This window comes from Marmota flaviventris, chromosome 3 (genome assembly GCF_047511675.1).
Source record: "Marmota flaviventris isolate mMarFla1 chromosome 3, mMarFla1.hap1, whole genome shotgun sequence".
NCBI classification, from domain to species: Eukaryota; Metazoa; Chordata; class Mammalia; order Rodentia; family Sciuridae; genus Marmota; species Marmota flaviventris.
Window position 1 is genome coordinate 133,127,203 of NC_092500.1, and position 13,526 is coordinate 133,140,728.

The 13,526-nt window shown below is 39.5% G+C and overlaps 1 protein-coding gene across 1 annotated transcript in view; it reads left to right on the plus strand.

Moving 5' to 3' along the window:
• The window catches only part of Prag1 (PEAK1 related, kinase-activating pseudokinase 1), a 55,134-nt gene that overhangs the window by 28,827 nt on the left and 12,781 nt on the right, over nucleotides 1-13,526 (plus strand). The window contains exon 4 of the mRNA XM_027954683.2: nucleotides 5,986-6,143. Within this exon, the coding sequence (XP_027810484.1) occupies nucleotides 5,986-6,143 (158 nt within the window). The remainder of the gene's footprint in view (nucleotides 1-5,985; nucleotides 6,144-13,526) is intronic.

Consider the following 13,526-nt stretch of genomic DNA (forward strand, 5'->3'; position numbering starts at 1 on the left):
GAGATTAAGACTTTTCCAGGGATTCTTAAGTCTATTGTACACACAGGCTGAAGAATCAAAAACATCTTGATTGTAAGTCTCTGCTTTGATGGCAATCTCTCCTTTCATTTTAAAATTTAATGTGGTTTTGCTCATTCCCTAATTAGAGTGGCAATATTCAAAGAGTGCAGATTGCACAGATTTTCAGGGTGAAAGGTTGGTATTTTTTTTGAAGGGAGTATAACCAGAGATTGAACTCAGGGTCATTCGACCACTGAGTACAACCCCAGCCCTATTTTTTTTTTTTTTTTTAAATTTAGAGACAGGGTCTCACTGATTTGCTTATTAGCACCTCACTTTTACTGAGGCTGGCTTTGAACTCGAGATTCTCCTGCCTCAGCCTCCTGAGTTGCTGGGATTACAGCCCTGCACCACTGTGCCCAGCGGGGTGGAAGGTTCTTGATGCAGTTCATGCAAGAGTTATTTCTCCTAAGATTTTGTTGCTTGAGCTCTGTTTGGCTTTTGTTTTGATTCTGTTTGCAGTGTTGGGGATTGAACCTAGGGCCTCAAGCATGCTCGGCAATCCTCTTCTGCATTTGAGCTACACCCCTTGCCCTTCCTAAGATTTTACTGTTAAGGAAAAGTGTCACCCAGTGTGTATTAGAAAGCATGTTCCCTTCCCGTGCACACCTGAGCATTCTCAGTGCCTGTTCAATTTCAGCTGCCTGGTGGGAATCTGAGCTTCATGAACTTTTCCAGTTGGGAAGCAGCAGTCATATCCCCAGAATTCTACTCTAGGCCAGGATACTAAGATTTACCAAACTATACAGGGGAAGGGTCTCTGCCTTCCCAACACAGGTGCACACGTGCCATACAGAGAATGTATATCCTGTAATGGAGACTGCTTTTGTCTGTGTTCATGTAGTGAGCATCTTCAGGGCTGTGACTTCTCCCTTATGAAGACCAGATTTAGGATTAGACCCAAAGTCCCAGACAAATTGCATCTCTTCCCATTCGTGAGGCCATCCTGAGGCAGGGCTCTCACTGAGCGTGTGGGAGGAGATTCCTCCAAGTTACTCTGTGCCTTTCAGAAGCTCAATGAAGGATTAATTGGCATAGCCATCTCCGGACTCACTCAGACTCTAGTGAAGTCATTCCTACTAGACACATTCATTTATCAAGTACTTCAATCATCCAATGAAGTTCTAAAAATAATTCAACTAACACTCAGATGTCTCAGAATTTTTCCAATACTAACATTTTGCATTTGTGTGTGTGTGTGTGTGTGTGTGCACGCACGTTGGGGATTAAACCTAGGACCTTTACATGCTAAGCACACACTTCCTCCACTAAGCTAACACCCCCAGCCCTAGATTTAAAAAAAATAAATAAAATATTGCTGATAAAGTGAAAGATTCCTTTATACCCAATTCTCATTTTAATTTCCCACTGCTCCCCGGAGCAATTACTGACTTAAAGTTGATGAGCATCTTTTACATTTTGTTATGTGGATCTACAAAAATATTTATTACTATGTGTTTTGAAAATGTATATAAATGGTATCACATTATACATGAGTCTTTTTAAACTACTTTTGATTTTTAACATGTTAAGATTTTTGTTCCATATTGACACATAATCCATTCTATTTATTTTTGACTGTTATATAATATTACACTATGAGACTGTACCATAATTTGTCTATTCCTGTTTTGATGGACAGTTAGATTGTTTATGATTTTAATTTTAGTATTTGTAACACTAAACACATCCTTGTCCATGTATTTGAAAATTTCTCTAGCTTTGTACTGTGTAGTATGGTAGCCACAAGTTAAAAATGTGATTAGTCCAATTTTCAATGTGCTGCCAATGAAAAATATATACCAGATTTTGAAGACTTAGAATGAAGAAAAGAATAGAAAAATCTTATTAAAAATTTTATATTGATTATGTGCTGAAATAACTATTTTTGAAATTTTGTGTTAAATAAAACACATAACCATTTTAACATAAAAATTAATATCACTTTTTTTTCTTTTGGTGCTGAGGATTGAACCAGGCCTTGTGCTTGTGAGGCAAGCATTCTACCAACTGAGCTATATCTCCAACCCTCACCTATTTTTTAAATATTTTTAGATATGACTACTAAGATGTTTTAATTACTTAAATGATTTGCACTATATATCTACAATACAAGGTCATTCTAGACCAGGAGTCAGTAACTCAGGGACCACGGGCCAACCATCTGTTTTTTGTAAATAAAGTTTTATTGGAACACATACACATTCATTTAGATAATGTCTGTAGCTGCTTTCTTGCTACAGCAGCAAGTCAAGTAGTCACAGTCTATATGGTTCATGAGCCTCAAATACTTACCTTTTGCCTGTTTAAGGGGAAGTCTTGATCCTCATTCTAGAGTAATGATTTTTAAACTTTCTTTAAAAACATGACCCACAAAAATCTATCTTTAATATAATTAATATCAATTAATTAAATTTATTTATAAATAATGTTAATTATATTTTTGCATTTATTTATAGATATATTTATATTATAGCAATTAAATTAATAAATATTTTTAATATTAATATATTTTCTACAGGAAACATATTTAATATTATGATCCCACACAGACACAGCTGAAACAAAAGTTTCACAATCCTTACTTTATTTATTTTTGTATTTTCAAGGATATATATACTTCAGAATGGAGTCACTGAGTAACAGGAATGTGCACATTTAACTTTCAGGATTCATTAAAGTGTCAGCCTCTGTGAGAATGTGTGTGTGTGAGAGAGAGAGCAGTCACATGCACGTGAGCTAATCTGTGGTCCCACAAATGGAACAAGAAAATTCCCATTTCTTGTATCCTTAACCATACCTGGTATTGCTAGTCTGATCTGTGTGTGAAATGAGATTTGTTTTGTTGATAATTGGTTACTAGGTAAGGTCAATCATTTTTTCTTGTGTTGACTGGCCTTTCATGTTTCTTCTTTTATGAATTGCCTTTCCCTTTTTAAAATGGCTCATTTGTCTATTTCTTACATTTGTAGGCATTTTTTTCTATATTTTGAGTACTGATGCTTTCTTTATCAGTCATGTGGATTGCAAAAATGTAGGTTGCCTACTCCGAGCATTATTTTTTTCACCTTCTTTATAAGGCTTTACATTTTTTCAGACAGGAGTTTTACATTTTAAAGTAGTGAAATTTTTCCTTTATGGTTCTATTTATAGATCTTATTTGAGAGATCCTTTTTTCTACTCAAAGGTTGTAAAGATCGTCTCTCATATTTTTAACTAACAAATTTAAAATTATATATATATTTCCAATCAAAAGTCACACTCGTGTATGGCATAGGATGTGGCACTGCTCTCTTTTTCACTTCTGTCTTAAATAGCTGGTGTGAGATACAGGAACTGACCTGTCTCTGTTCCCAGCAGTGTGGTGGTGCTGTTTCTCACACAAGTTCCTATACATGGGGTCTGTTTCTTGGCTCTCCGCCAGAGCATTATCAGTTCTAGATGGATCAAAACCAAATCTTTAGTGATGTCACTTACACTGTGGGTAAGCCTTGGGCCTCAATGCCTTTATAGAAAGTTTTAATGACCTTTCAGGGATCACATAATCCTTATCTTGTAACAATTACACCAGTTAATTTAAAAGTAGAAAAAGTTACTCAATTCATTCTGCAGTTCTGATTTAACCAATGTATCAAAACTGGACAAAGAAACAACAGGAAAGGAAAATTACGGACTAGTCTCTATTTGAATGGAAATGTAAAAATCCTAAAATACTAGTAAAACTAAGTCCAGCAATGGAGAGTAAAAGAAGTTTATGCAAAATGTGCAACCATAGTTTTATTTAAGAAAAGTTATTAATAACATCACATGGTTCCCAGTTTTTACATTTTTATGTGTCAGTTAAAGATGACCACTGAGCCACATCCCTAGCCCTTTTTAGTTTTTATTTTGGAACAGTCTTGTTGATTAGGGCCTCACTAAGTTGCTGAGGCTGGCTTTGAACTCACGATCCACCTGCCTCAGCCTCCTGAGTCACTGGGATTGAGAACAAAGTGCTTACTGCTTCATATAGCTTTCTGGTGTGCATCTCGATAATAGTATATTCTAGTTTAGAAGCCAGGGTTGGGAGTTTCTCCCTTGGTGACTTTCTGGACCTGGAGATAAGACCCTACAGATGATTTGGAGAGGCAAAGTATTTGGTTTCCCCTAGAGCCAGCTTCTATCCTAGATTTAGGAATTGTCGTTATCAGCTTCATATCCTGGCTTCATCTGAAAAAGCCATTATTGATGGATTTGATAAGCATAAAAATATTGTAAGAAACTTTCTATGACTGTAGGTTGCCAAGTGTTAAATGAAAATCATCTACTGCCGTAACATTTCCTAAAGTGTATTTCCAAGATCCCAACAGTGATACTGAAATATAAAGACTATGGTCATATAATATTTGACAGCTTTAAAAGCTTTTTTAAAGTGTGGTTTAAAGGGTTGGGAATTAGAGAAAAGACATGTTTTCTGAAGAGCACTTTTCATGGTAGCAAACAAACTTTCTCCAAACTTTTCTGTTAAGAACAAGGGATTCCAATGACTATGAAAACTAACCTAGAGTCAGCAATATTGAACTCAAAAGAACAATCAATGAATTTTTGCCAGTAAGGTCATACATATTAAATCAGGCAGTTCTGATACCAAATCAATACTGCATTATGTATTTGCTATGTCAGATATTGAGGTATAGATCTGCTGTAGTAGGAATAGGAATGTCATCAGGAAATATCAGTTCAGACAAATGTACATTACCACCTATGGGGAAAGAGCTGGATTGATTACAGTCTGTCTCATTTCTTGGTGAAAATGTCAAATCAGAAGTGAATATTCATGTTCTTGGAAAGTGGGGGAGGAGAAATCAATAAGCTAAACATTCTACCTAGTAATGGAACTGTTTTCTCCAAGTAGAATTGTCTTGTGTTTGTTTGTTTGTTTTTTCTTAAAATTGGTCTTCCCATCTCTGGAATGTTGATAATGCTGTTTTAGAGATAAAACAAAAGATTTTACAAAAAGCCGAAGGGTAGATTCCATAGTTCTAGAATAGGGGTTATAGCCAGGCCTGGTGGTGCCCACCTGTAATCCCAGCGGCTCAGGAGGCTGAGGCAGGAGGATTACAAGTTGAAAGCCATCCTCAGCAACTTAGAGAGGCCCTAATCAATTCAGCAAGACCCCGTCCCAAAATAAAAAATAAAAAGGGCTGGGAATATGGCTCAGTGGTTAAATGCCCCTGAGTTCAATCTCTGGTATAGGAAAAAAAAAAAAAAAATAGAAATAGGGGTTATGGTAACTCAGTTCTATTTAAGCATTTCATTGGTAATCTGGTTAAAATTTAAGTAATGTTTTCCTTAATTCCAAGGAACAACCTAGACATTTCAATGCCATGGTTATAGACTACCAGGCAAATGAAGAAATCCCATATTTAGAGACCTAGTTTGCAATTCACATGTCTCAGGTTTCAAAAACTACCCAGTCTCATATTTCTCTGTACCTTTATTTATATGATAATGTTTTGATTTTTCTTGTAGGAATGCAACACATGATATAAGAGATGACATAAATGTTTTGGTAAATGGGGTCAGAATGTGAAGCAGTTCCTCCCAAGTCAGGACTTTGGTGCTTGTTGTAAACTCTCTCTAATCCCACTCAGGAAATCTGCCATCCATGTTCATAAGATTTCAGACGAATCCCTGTTCTCTCTCCCCCAGATGTATATACATATTTGTGTGTGTGTGTGTGTGTGTGTGTGTGTATATATATATATATATATATATATATATATATATATATATATATATATTTTTTTTTTTTTTTTTTTTTTTTTTTTTAACTTGCAGGCATTGGCCAGGTTTCAAGAGCATAGGAGGTTCATGACCCATTACCCTAGTCTCTGAATGGAAACCAAGTGGGTTATTTTTATTGTTTGTTCTTACCTTTTCCAGGCACCTTTTAAAAATGAACAAGAGCAGCTCTGATTTGGAAAAAGTGAGCCAGAGCTCTGCAGAGAGCCTCAGCCCGTCCTTCAGGGGTGTCCCCATCAGCTTCACCACCGGCTCCACAGACAGCCTGGCCTCAGACTCAAGGACCTGCAGTGATGGAGGTAATAGACTGGCCTTTTGGTGAAGAGGTTCAGATTCCCCTGGATCTACAAGGCGGGTCTGAGTTGACTGCTGGGATTTAAAAGGGTTAAGCAAGACTTATTGCCTTGACCTGGTTCCTCCTCCAAGGAGCAGTTAGTTCCCCAGTGAATACATGATAGCCGCCTCATCCCTATTGCCCTCTCTAATCCAAAGTGCATTGGCATGGCAACAGGGTGGGAGGGGGTTGGAGTTGGGAGCATGCACAAAGGCTCCTGATTCCTTGGGTAACCAGCCAGCTGTGTTTACAGGTGTACTTCCTCCCCTGAGGGTTAGCTCTAAGGGGACTGGGTGCACACCAACCACTGGTCTCATCCTCTGTTTTTCTCTCTGTCTCATTTCTCTCTGTGTCTCATTTGCATGTACACGTGTACAAGCTTACATGGACACAGCAGGTGTTTACATAAATGTTTGCTGAATTAAAGCATGAAGGCTTCATTAGGTCCATGCCACCTTTGTAGATTAGACTTTATAGTATAATAAATGGGTCTTGATGGGGCACCTTCCTAAAAAAGGAACTGCTGATTCTCTGTGCCTGTGGCATGGATGGGTAGTATTTAAAACCTCTCATCCTTTCAGCCTTCTTTGTGTGTGCCCTCTCCTGTGTTTCTGTGTTTTAAACATGTGCTAGTATGGCTTTTTTTCTCATTCCTATTTCAGTACTTCTTCCCAGTAGGCAATTCTGGAGTAGAGGGTTCCATTGTAATTCTACTGTTGGCAACATTTTTCTATCCAAAAGATGAGCACTGGCTAAGATAAAAGCATGTGTTATAAGTCAGACTATAATGTGTTCTGATGGGAAACCTCTAATAGCTCTCACTTAAAAACAGGAAATATTTTAGTCTTGATTTTGGGGGAAGGTAGCAAAATGCAGATTTTTCCGGGCTCCTATCTTCTTCCTTTTCCCATCCCATTGTGCAAACATTCAGTGAGGCAGATTACTCGCTGAAATGTTGGGCATCTGAACCATGATCCCCTGTGATAGTCAGCTCTGCTCCACTCTTTGGAGGACAGTGACCAATTCCAAGAGTGTGATCCACAATGGTCCCTTCTGTGGTGGCCATGAGAACTGGAGTTCACTTCCTCACCACTTTGCTTCTCAGTAAGTCACGATGTCTGTTCTCAGGGCTCTTAAGGACTAGCCAGGAAAGATAAGATTAAAACACATGACACATGGGTGCGTCGGACAACATGGGAAACTGGGCTGCCCACAGCATGAAGGCTTACGCAGGCTTCCAGAGCCCAGAGACCTGCTGAGCACCAAGGGAGGGTTTGGGAAAGGGTTTTTGAGAAAATGGGACTTCAGCTCCTGTCTGCAGTATGGTTGGGATTGAGGAGGTGGGGGTCAAGAGGCAGAGGACTTTTCAGGTTACAGAAACAATAGAGGAACCCAAAGCACAGGGTGGCGGTGCAGAGTGGGAAGGGAAAACCAACTAAGGTGCAGAGGTGAAGACAGGCGCAGGAAACATGGGAACATGGGACGTGAGGCTGGACAGAAGCCAGGACTGGATTGTTCAAGGCTCTCAAAGCTAGTCTGTGGGGTAGGACATAGAGAGCTGCAGGGGACTTCATGCCACAATGGAGTCACCCAATTAAGAGAGTTTTTCTTGTTAGTTTCTGAATAACATGAACTAAAAGGAATGTATCTTCCTGGTTCTTTCTTTATCACAAGTTATTCAGTGGAAAAGCACTTCAAAATGTAGGTTCCTACATCAACAAGGGATGTGTACCTTGTCACCAGACGCTGAGCCTTAGGGGACAACCATTTCTCCCTGCTGCTCTTTCATATAGCTCTGTACCAGAACCAGGGTTGGAAACTGGCAGGAGACCAAAGGTATTCTTTCTCCCTTCATTCAGGTTTGCACCATGAACCAAGGCAGCTTGCTTTAGGTCTGTATTAAACAATTATCTGTCAGTCCCTTGAGTTGTTACTTACTTTTCCTTTGTAGCTGAAATATTTACCCAAGAATATTTATTCTTGACTTGTATTACAACTTGATACTTGGTAGTGAAGCTGAGACCATGGATCAGAATAAAAGTAGAGTCAGTTCCAGTGAAATTGCTCAAAACTAAAATGTAACGTTTAACCTCCCTAGTGGTATACGTAAAGTGAAAAGATACCCTTAGCACGTACATTTATTTGTCAGTAAGAATTCACTAATGAGAACTGAATTTTGTTGACTTTTTATATCCACGGTATGGGCTGGACTAGGTGAGCTGAGAGAGTCATTCCGGGGCATATCATCATAGTGGTTTGTATAAACTTCTTGGAAAATTATCAGGGTTAGTGTTTAAAGCGGGTGATCTGCTACTCAGGTTTTGTGGCTAAAAAAAATAAAATGTATAAGAAAAACAACCAAAATCTTTAACTTTGTTATATTTCGAAATCAGGAGTTTACCCATTTTTTTATGGTAAAGATATAGAATTTTTTAAATCAATGTTAATTTCACCTCTTTCTACTTGTATCAGATTTTGTAGTCCTCCCAGCACATCTGTTACCCCATTTGTCCATGGGGCAGTTTGGTTGAACAGGGAGTCAACTCTGTGGAAGGAAAAACCCATCTAAGCAGTTGTTTGTCTGCTTGGTTTGGGAGGACAGACTGCATGCGAAAGCTGCCCAGAGGGAGATTATCTGTGGTAGGTGGACGTGAGAGGGAAGATGGACAAATGAACATCAGAAATGGTCCTCAGAAGACTCTTATGCTTTTAATTAGTCATTTTTACTTATTTATTCATTTATTTTGGTACTGGGAATTTAACCCAGGGGCGCTTCACCACTGAGCCACATCCCCAGCCCATATCCCCATCCCACATCCCCAAGATGTCTTGCTAGGTTGCTGAGGCTGTCTTTGAACTTGCAATCCTCCTGCCTCAGCCTCCAGAACCATGGAATTGTAGGCATGCACCACCACACCCGGTTGCAAGTTGTTTCTTTTAAGTACACAAGCCTAATGTCACATTAAGATAATTCCCCTCTTTGATTTAGGATGACATTAAAATTTAGTTAACATGTATTTGTGGATATCAGGAGATAAGATTAATTACAGTTGTCTATTTAACTGAAATGATTGGTACTCACGATAGAGAAGAAAGAGGTCTGACTCACAGTGAGCAGGTATAAACCCACGAAAAGACAAGTGCCAGGGCACTCCTGCTGTTCTTATATTTAGAGAAAGCAAACCAGAGCTAGAGAAAGTTAATTATATATTGTGGCAGTCATCAGCTCGTTTTTCTCAACAATAATGCCAAACAGAATTTTTATACATACATTAATCATCCAATAGATATGTGTTGAACACAGACTATATGCTGGGTATAGTTCAGCCTGCTGAAGATCCAACAGTGGAAAGAACTCTCCTGTCCCTTCTGTCTTGGGGCAAGTAGCTGGTAAGTCAGGTGGCAGTAAATTCTGTGGAGGAGAAATCCAACCAGGAAGGAGGTAGGCAGGGGGGGAGTCCCTATCAAAAGGAGAGACGGGAAGTCCACAAAGATCAGACCTCAGTTAGAATAAGTGACAGTTTGACCTTCAGCAAGCACTGGCTCCCCTTCTCTGAGTCTCATCTGTGACTTGGTAAGAAAAAATTCTATTTTTAAAAAGAAGATTCTGGAAAAGGCATCTAAAACTCTCTATTTAGACTCAGTGTATTTTCTAACTAGTGAACAGGCTTATCAGAGCCCTTAATATTAAATTCACTGTTTGAGTCTAATATAGTACACTGGTGTTTAGCCTAATACAGAAGGTATACCTTATCCAAGAAGGTAAACTGAATCATGGATTCTCTTCTGGTAAATCTGTTACTGAAGGATAAAGGTTATATTCCAGAGGAAAGGGTATATGTCAGACTTTTGGTGTCCTGAGCTGCAATATTAGCAAAGTGACGCTTCATCTTAAACTATTCTCATCTGAAGCTATTATCTTTAAACTGAGTTTTAAACTACATTGCATCAATCAAGTTAATATGAATATGATAAAAATTCAAACAATACAGAAAAAATACGAAATGAAATGTGAGTCATGGGAACCCTCATCCCACCTCTTTCTACCACTTTGAACATTTTTTATATTTTCCCAGAATTTTTTTTTTGGAGAGGCGGAGGCGCATACAGGGGATTGAACCTAGGGGCACTCAACCACTAAACCACATCCCCAGACCTATTTTGTGTTTTATTTAGAGACAGGGTCTCACTGAGTTGCTGAGTGCCTCGCCATTGCTGAAGCTGGCTTTGAACTCACAGTCCTCCTGCTTCAGCCTCCTGAGCCACTGGGATTACCTCTTCCCACCAGAAGTTTTTAATCTATATTTGGGGATATCATAAAATTCAGTTCTACTCATTTTTATACTTAATGTACTTTGAAGTCTTTCAGAAAGGAGATCTACCTTATTTTTTAAAATCACTGTATATATTTTTATTGGATGAATTGGTGAGACCCTTCTATTCCAAAGCATGTTTAGATTTTCATTACAAGACTATAATAAGATCCTGCAATGTCTGTTGGCTGAATTTGGCAAGCACCTCTGTAAGACAAATTCTTAAAAGACATTGAACTGATCACAGTGGATATGTATTTCAAATTGATATTACCAAATTAACCTCTAAAACGTCAGTTTGCCTCTCTGTCAACAATATATGGAATTTTGAATGAACTTTTCACTCTTTTGGAAGAAACTGCTTAATGATCAAGTCAAACAAGACATTGAAAGATCACAATTCAGAACCACAGTTGAACTACAGACAGGGCCTGAGAGGTACCTAGGGCCTGTTTTCCTGGCTTTCCATCTTTTGCATGTAAATCACATTCTCCTCTTGATTATTGTTTCCTGGGATGATTAAGTGGTCTGGAGAGATTCCTCACAAATGCCACATTTCCATTTAGTTGTAAAATGTTAATAACATGCTTCCAATTTCAGACCACGTTTATCTTCTTGAAAAAGCAAAGCATTCTTTTAAAAGGAATGCTGAGCCTGTTCTGACTGTAGACCCAAACAAAAGGTTGCACAATTTTCCTTAGGAGGAAAAAGTTACAAGTGGAGCTCCAGCACCCCTCACCCTCACCCTTCACGTCCCCTGAGGGGAAACCCAGGGAACTGGCAGAAACCTGTATGACTGCCACTTCATGTTGACAGTAGCAGGTTGCCTACACAGATGGCTCTTGTTTCCTCACCTCTAATGTGAGGGGACTGAACCAGGCCACAGGGCCTAAGAAAGTTTTCCTTCATCCACTTTGTTCCCAGTGCCTTGCACTTAGTGTGTGCTCAAGAAACACGGACTGATAGGTGGACGAATCTATATAGCCATTTGCTTCTATACAAACTGGTATCCTCATTAAAAAAATGGATCCATACAATATTCCAATAATTCGGTTTGCTTTATCTTAGTCAAAGTTGGAGAAGAGTCAAACCAAAAGCGAAGAATTTGGGGAAACCATGGGGATTGTGTCTTTTGCCTCTATCTTTGCTCTGACCCAGCTGCCATGAGGCAGCAGAACCCTGCACAGAGGGAACCCAGCACTCATGCATATGGCTCAGAAGCTCAAAACACAGCGACCACTTCCTCTGTAAGCCCAGTCCTCATTTGGCTGTAGAAGCAATGTAAGTGCCTATCAAAACCCGAAAAGGAGGACTCTTTCCTAAGGTAAACCACACGGTACCACGTTTGAACTTGTGCTCTGCTTTTAAACTGTTCTTCCCAACCACTGAAATCCTGATTAGTCAGTCTTCTTTGCCTTCTAAACATAAGAACACAAAACGAGTACACATTTCCCTCAGCCCTTTTAAGATTCCACACTGAGCGCTGTAGGTGGTGGGTGGTTTCCCACTAGAAACGCTGTCTCTTCTCCAAAGCACATGCACTAAGGAGATGCCAGTGCTTTTCTCTCTAGGCCCTTCCTATAGATGTAGAATTGGAATTGAAACGAAAACTTAGGAACTGGTGTTTGGAACCTCTGACCCAATTAGTACGCAAAATCATTAAAAACTTCCCAAAGAGATGACCAAGACATAGTCATAGTTACCAGGAAGGTTTCTCACCGCCCCCACCCCATCCTTAATTGTAAGCCAGAATTTGGGGACAGTGATCTGACAGCAACACATAACCAGGATATAGTTATATAGATGAATTAGTTTGATGTCCCTTTTGGCTGCTGGCCAAAGTTGGTGTTTTTTTTGTTTGTTTGTTTGTTTTGGTAGATTTTTTTGAACCAGTGGTTTGCCTATGAATTTCAAACTATTTCGGTGTCAGGGCATGTTTATTCTCTCTTCCTGGCTTTTCTAAATTCAGAGTGTAGCAGCTGCTGCATATAGTAAGAATTCAGCCCCTGCCTCGCCCATGGCTATGTTTATGAAGGATTAGTTCCTCAGTCAGAGTCAAGAACAGTGCCCTTTGATCCTGGAGAAGACAGCCACTGCTGGTCACTGGTGGAGACAGACGGGCCACATGTTAGCATCTGTTTCAAAGTAGCCCAAAAAATATTAACACCTGAGAAGTTACAGGATCCTGAGGTCCCTGGTGGGGAAGGAGGCTCTCAGTGAATTGCAGCCTTCTGACCAGCTGAGCTTCCAGAAGTTCAGAAGCCTGCGTCAGGCCGGAAGATAGGCGTACTTGTAACAGACTAGGGTTTCCTCACTTCCTTCCCTCCTTCATTTCTTCCTTCCTTTCAGTATAATAATCCTGATGTAATATGTAATATGAAATTCCATGTAATACGGGATATGTAGACATGATATAGGTGTGAAGTTATAGGTGTGAAGTCCACATGTCCCATGAGCCCCAAGGCGCTAATAAGGTTTGTAGAACTTCCGGCTTTCCCCTCTGTTGAGCAAGGGTGTGATCGCGGAGTATTTCTTACATGGGGCCGTCCTCTGATTAGTAGTACGTGCATCATGGAGTTATTGTTGGAAGATGCTCATAGTATATATCTAAGAAATAAAGAAAAAAAATGGTATGAAAAAAAAATGGTATGAATTAACTATGTAAATGAACACCGTTAATTCATGAAGCCATGCCTCCCTCCTGATACCTAGAGCTCCTTGCCAGATTGACCCCAGAAGCTCCCAGGTTTAGATCTGATTGCAGTCACTGGCCAGCAGAGTTCCCACGGGAAGGCAAGAGAACACTGCGTAGGGTAAGGGAGACAGGCCCTCCTCCAGCTGCCTGAGCACATAGTTACTGCTCTGGGCCCTACTGTAAAGTCTGTAGCAGAAGTTCTTGATTCTCTTGGGTGATATAAGAAATAAGAAACATTAAAGATTATTTTTTAAAGATGCCTGCTATTCATAAAGATTAAAAAGTTTTCCAGCAGCAAGCTGTGGGAACTAGAGATAGAGGGAGGAACTGTGGATGCATG